Source organism: Capra hircus, chromosome 29, assembly GCF_001704415.2.
Source record: "Capra hircus breed San Clemente chromosome 29, ASM170441v1, whole genome shotgun sequence".
In the NCBI taxonomy this organism is placed as follows: domain Eukaryota; kingdom Metazoa; phylum Chordata; class Mammalia; order Artiodactyla; family Bovidae; genus Capra; species Capra hircus.
The window spans coordinates 26,013,196-26,017,844 of NC_030836.1; the positions used below are offsets into that span (position 1 = coordinate 26,013,196).

The following is a 4,649-nucleotide window of genomic DNA, read 5'->3' on the forward strand; positions in this document are numbered from 1 at the left end:
CTTGAGCACTCTGGGATTGAGGGGCCCTCCTTGGACCCTGGCAACATTATCACAAAAAAGGACTAATAGAGCAGACCTCATCTTCTTGCAAATAGGTATATGCCCCATCCCATTTGCATCTCCTCACTCATACTGAATTGCTGTGGAAAATGCCAGGATATGGTAGCATGCATTCTTCTACCGTCTCATATGGCCTGTTTAATTAATATCCAGGAAATCAACAGGGAGATCTAGTCATAAGGAAGTTTATCCTTGATATACCCACGTCAAAAACCAAAGTAGAGTTCTGTGCAAGCTCAGAAGGCCAGAACTACTCAGGTCACGATGCAGTGCACATTTCATGGCTTCCTTACTTTGCAGTGAAAGTGCCCTCTCAAGTTAGAGTTCATGGGCCATGTTTTATCAAAGTAAAAAGCAGAGAGTGAGTATGGGAAAGCCACTTACTTCTTGAACTTCAGTTTTCCCACAGTTATGTGGGAATAATAATGCTTACCTCATATAATTGTTGTCAAGGTCAAATTATATGGTTTGCATGAAGGTTACTTGTAACCTGTAAAAAGCTATGTGGGTATCAACTCAGGGATTAGAAGCAGTAATACATATGTAGAAGGGTGCCGCAGAGAGAGATTTTAGGTGGACAATTTACTTATCTTAGATTTTTTTCTGCATGTTATCATCCTTGATGAGTTGTTTTGATTGATTTCCATTGCTATTCAAGGAGGAAACAGGAAAAATCATGTTCAAAAGTAGGTTACAATATAGAACTTTCCAAGGTTCCCGCCTCCATATCTAGGAGTCTTCAACTCTCTGTATGAATTCTTCATTCTCTTTCTCTCTTAAAGCTCCCCAATTATCTGGTGTCCCATCAGATACCCTAAATTTTATCATTTCCTGCATGTCTGTGATGCACGGAGTCAGTGAGGCTTCACGACCTTGCGACCGCCCAGTCTCCATAAGGCAGCCTTCATTTCTTTGTTGCGGAGTGTGTAGATGATAGGATTAAGCAAGGGAGTGATGACTGTGTAGAACACAGCTACCACTCCATCCAGGGGTTCCTGAGAGCCAGGGCGCAAATAAATGCAGGTGCAGGGCACATAGTAGACAATGACGACAGCGAGGTGGGCGGCACAGGTGGAGAAGGCGTTGCGGCGCCCGTCGGCGGACCGGATTCGCAGGATAGCAGCCACTATGTAGCCGTAGGAAGTGAGGATCAGCACAAAGCAGGTGAGGGCCAGGAATCCAATGTCCACAAAGGTGATCAGCTCGTTGATGGTGGTGTCAGCACAGGCTAGACGCAGCATGGCAGGAATATCACAGAAGAAGTAGTCCACCTTGGTTTGCACCACAGAAAGGCAGCCGGCATATGAAGCTTGTTTGGAAAAGTGAGTGGAGGGTGCCTCCCAGCCAGGTGCCAATAGCTAGATAGTTACAGACACTGCGGGTCATGATGGTGGCGTAATGTAAAGGCTTACAAATGGCTAGGAAGCGATCATAAGCCATGAGTGTGTACAGGAAGCATTCAGTGCAGCCCAGGAAATGGAATGAAAAAAGCTGAATGACACAGCCTCCAAAGGAAATCATCTTACTGTCCAAGAGAAAGCCAGCTAACATCTTGGGGACAATGGCAGAGGAAATGGTCATGTCCAAGAGGGAGAGGTGACATAGGAACCAGTACATGGGGCGGTGGAGCTGGGTGTCCACCAAGACCGTGAGGATGATAAGCCCATTCCCAGAGACGGTGAGGGTGTAGATGACAAGGAAGGTTAGGAAGAGCGGTACCCCCAGCTGTGGCGGGTGGTGCAGCCCCACTAAGATGAAGTGAGACACGGAAGTCTGATTTCCACGTTGCATCTCCTTGCTGTTCACATCTGCCAAAAGAAGCAGCAAAAGGGAAAAAGCGATGCTCTGTAAATTCTGTAGGCACGGGGTATATATTCTATGTCACTGCCAAATATGGACCGAAAAGGATCTCCAAAAGAGAGATCTTCTCTAGCTCTTGTTCATAATCATTCCTTCTCCTCAACCCCTGATTCTGAGATTCTGCTCGGTTTCAGACAGCAGGTTTTCTCTCCAGGGTTAAAACCCGTGTAACAGATTATGTGTATATAGTTCCAGAGAGTGAAGGAAAGACCATACATAGAGATAGTCATGTCAGAAGGAAGAACAATCATATAATACCTAAACCAGTCTAAGAAGAAATGACTGTTCTATTGTTTTCCTTCAGTTTGATCTCTGATCTACATACTAGAGAGTTAGGTTACAGCTGATTTATTTACTGAGATTTGGAATTATATTTCTTAATGTAAGTTTGCCAAATAAAAAACTGTATTTTAAAAAATGCACTATCTGGTTTATACATCAAACATAAAATATTCAGAATCTTTGAAATTATGTGAGGAATATTTATTTTTATAAATTCTACTTCAAAAATACACAAACCTTTTAAAATCATTCAGGTTAGTGAAGCAATACAAAATCTCAGCTCCATGATACCTGTTGTCATCTCTTCTCTCTGCTTCTGCCTGAGTGCCATCCATCTTTCCATCCATCCATCCATCCATCCATCCATCATGCATCTGTCTGTTCATGTGTCCATTCAGTAATATACTGTATACTGTATCTTAAGACCATGGATGCTGAAGTCAGACATGGTTTAAACATCCTAGCTCTTCCACTTTGACTCATTGGAAATCTTGGAAATCCCATGGACAGAGGACACTGGCGGGCTACAGTGCATGGGTCACACAGAGTCAGGCATGATTGAATGATTAAACAATGATCTTGGAAAAGCCATTTCACCTTTCTTTGCCTGTTTCTAGAAATGGGGACAACTGTAGTGTTGACTTTATGGGGCTCTTGTAAGGATTAAATAAATTTACATAATTCACAGTAACCCTCAATGACTTTAGCTATTATGTGTCAGGGTTCTGTATTAGAAAAATTCAGGCATTGCATTTGTGCCTCAGGTCTGAAGTGAACCTGTAACTTCCAGTGAGTTATCAAATAGTACATTTGAGCTCTCAGAATTTGCAGCATCATCACAACGAGGCTTTTCTCCCAGGACTACTGGTGACAGGCATCAACCACAGTGAAAGGAAGAAATCAGGAAGGTGGCTAAGAGGGTGCTAGAGCTCTTTCAGACACTGAGGGGTTATGGGAGGTGTATCCTCTTAAGTGTCCGCCTTTCCCCATCAATATTAGCTCTAATAGTCTTTTTACCAGCTGGAAGCAAGTATCCGAAATAGTATATTACCTTCTTGAGAATTCAAGGGTCACCCAGAATCACTCAGAAGGCTTCAAAAAGTGTGGAATGAAATTTGGCTTCCAGCTGGACAGCTAGCAGGCAAAAGGACCAAGATGGCAGCTGTGGCTGACCTCTTTATCTTCTCCTTCTACACCATGAATCACTGTGTATCCATGACCTTTATTCCTTTCAGTTTTCATCAGTGCCACAGAGACGGCTCATCAGTGAAGATAGGTGTTTTGGGGACTGAGCGATTTCCCAGGTCATGAGATTTTCCTTGTTAAACTTAAGAGAGTCCAGGGCAAATTAAGACAGGTGTGCACCTTAAGTAAGAGTCAAACCACACAGACTCAGACAGCAAAGAATTTGCCCACAATTCAGGAGACCCAGGTTTGATCCCTGGGTTGGGAAGATCCTCTGGGGAAGGAAGGGAATGGCAACCCACTCCAGTATTCTTGCCTGGAGAATTCCATGGACAGAGGAGCCTGGTGGGCTACAGCCCATGGGGTCACAAAGAGTAGAACATGACTGAGTGACTTTCACTTTCTTTCAAACCGCATAGAAACTAAATAATCTCTCCACATGTAGCTACAGAAGCTATTCTGAAGCCACTTCAGAGGAAATTCTTAGAGGTTTCCTGGGCATTTCCTTGATTACCAACCTTTACTGGCATCACGGTGCCCAGGCGAAAATTCAAACACACCGCACGCCCTATGGGAACAGAGACACTCATAACCTGATGTCCACGTACTTCCTTAGCCTCCTCTCCGTGCTCCATCCCGTAAATCTGTGCTGTAGGCAACCATTTCCCCCCCCCCTTTCCTTATACATTAGTCCCTTTAATATGTACTAGCCCTGTTCCACTGATGCTTGAAAATTTCTACTAATCTTTCAAGATCTCATTCATGTGTGATGTACTAAGTAAAGCTTTGCTTCCCTTTCCCCCAAAAGGCCGTTCATTCTTTGTAGCCGCCACAGTACTTCATTCACATCTCTATCATAGGCTTACTAAGCAGGTTGCAATTTACCCTCTGTGTGCCTGATCTACCTCATTGGGCTGTGAATTCCTATGGGGGACTTTGTCTCATTTTTCTTTTGATTCCAAATTTATAGCATATCTTGCAGAGAAAGATTTTTATGTTTTATTGAATATAAGGATTTCACCCTGTCTTGTCTGGATTCCCTATTATCTAGACCCTCAATCTAGGATGACAATCAATTATGTCTTTATAATCTAGGTCCCCAAATCATAAGAATTCCAGTACTGAGACTGTCACTACTTACTATATTGTTTTGAGCAAATTCCTTAATATGCCTAGTGTTGGCTTCTCATTTGTAAGAGAGAGAGAAGGGGAGAGAGAGAGAGAAAGAGAGAGAGAGTGAGAGAGAGAAAGGAGGAGTTTGT

The 4,649-nt window shown here is 43.3% G+C and overlaps 1 protein-coding gene across 1 annotated transcript; it reads right to left on the reverse strand.

The window, feature by feature from the left end:
• Positions 915 to 4,022, reverse strand: LOC102170584 (olfactory receptor 10G6). The gene is given in 3 exon segments (XM_005699550.2): positions 915 to 1,334; positions 1,336 to 1,914; positions 3,906 to 4,022. Coding segments are annotated over 3 exon segments (1,116 nt in total).